This window comes from Branchiostoma floridae, chromosome 9 (assembly GCF_000003815.2).
Source record: "Branchiostoma floridae strain S238N-H82 chromosome 9, Bfl_VNyyK, whole genome shotgun sequence".
NCBI lineage: Eukaryota > Metazoa > Chordata > Leptocardii > Amphioxiformes > Branchiostomatidae > Branchiostoma > Branchiostoma floridae.
In genome coordinates this window covers 21,955,346-21,956,374 of record NC_049987.1, presented here as the reverse complement: position 1 = coordinate 21,956,374, position 1,029 = coordinate 21,955,346, and the positions used below count along the sequence as shown (strand labels likewise).

The 1,029-nt window shown below is 47.9% G+C and overlaps 1 protein-coding gene across 1 annotated transcript in view; it reads right to left on the bottom strand.

Annotated features, from left to right (window-relative positions):
* Nucleotides 1–274: 274 nt before the first annotated feature.
* The window catches only part of LOC118422309 (kelch repeat and BTB domain-containing protein 2-like), a 4,925-nt gene continuing 4,170 nt past the window's right edge, over nucleotides 275–1,029 (bottom strand). Inside the window, exons 5-6 of the mRNA XM_035829827.1 lie at nucleotides 805–969; nucleotides 275–372 (exon numbers count right to left, since the gene is read on the bottom strand). Of these exons, the coding sequence (XP_035685720.1) occupies nucleotides 275–372; nucleotides 805–969 (263 nt within the window). The remainder of the gene's footprint in view (nucleotides 373–804; nucleotides 970–1,029) is intronic.

Below are 1,029 nucleotides of genomic sequence, written 5' to 3'. Positions count from 1 at the left end.
TTTTTTTTTTGGAAATGGCCGAAAATTGGTGCGAGCGCGGATGTCATCCATATAATCAAGTCAATGTGGCCTTATTTCAAAACAATAGAAAAGACCCTACACTGGTTGAAATACAATGTATGTAGGGACCAAATCACAGCCATGGCCTGGCTGCAGTACTGGCATGGAACGCTATGATGACCATCAGGTGATGATGACAGCAAAGGGGATACAAATCACAGTGTAGGGACTCCCTATGCTCAACTGAGCTGGTGAGAACTGCACAGATGGCAGCTCAGGTGTCCCCATCATCATTTCCAACCTCCCTGTCTCCGTCACCATCAGCACTCTCCTGGTCTGAACTGCTGTCCTCACTGTTGTTGTATAGCTCGTCTGGCATAATTTCATGGTTGAAGGAATCTGTGGAAGAGTTCTCACCCTCTTCACCATACATGTCCAGTTCAGCTCATAAATGGTTGTCCTGGAATGAACTTCCTTCCATGAATTTCTGTTTGTCCTTGAATGAACTTGCATCTCCCAGAGCGGTTGGTATCATCGGCGCCACCAGGCATACGCATTTTGTGATAGTGGTACTCCCAGCACACATCCACCGCGAGATGGGCGGAACCATGCTGTCTTTCCTGTCCTGCTTTGACCAAGAGTCATTGGATTTCTGGTACTTGTACATGTTAATCGGAGGCCAATCTCTCCTTTGCAGCAATGTCCAGTGGGTATGCACATCTGAGACAGGTACTGTGATAAGGTACAGGATACTGTTGTACACTAACAGCGTTGCATAGTCGCAGGTAAAACTCATGCCATTACCAGAGGGTTTCCATGTGTTGTCTTCAGGGCTGTACACATGTACGAATGCCTCAGTCTCGTACCTCTCCACGAGACTGTAGATGCGCCGCTCGTATACGACAACCTGTCGGTCCACTGGGTATCCAAGTGCGTCCGCAATTTTATTCCAACGAAGTCTCTGTGGGGCTGAAGCAGTAGCAATCTTTCCAACTCAGCACATAGATGCTGTCATCCAGGCACACAGCA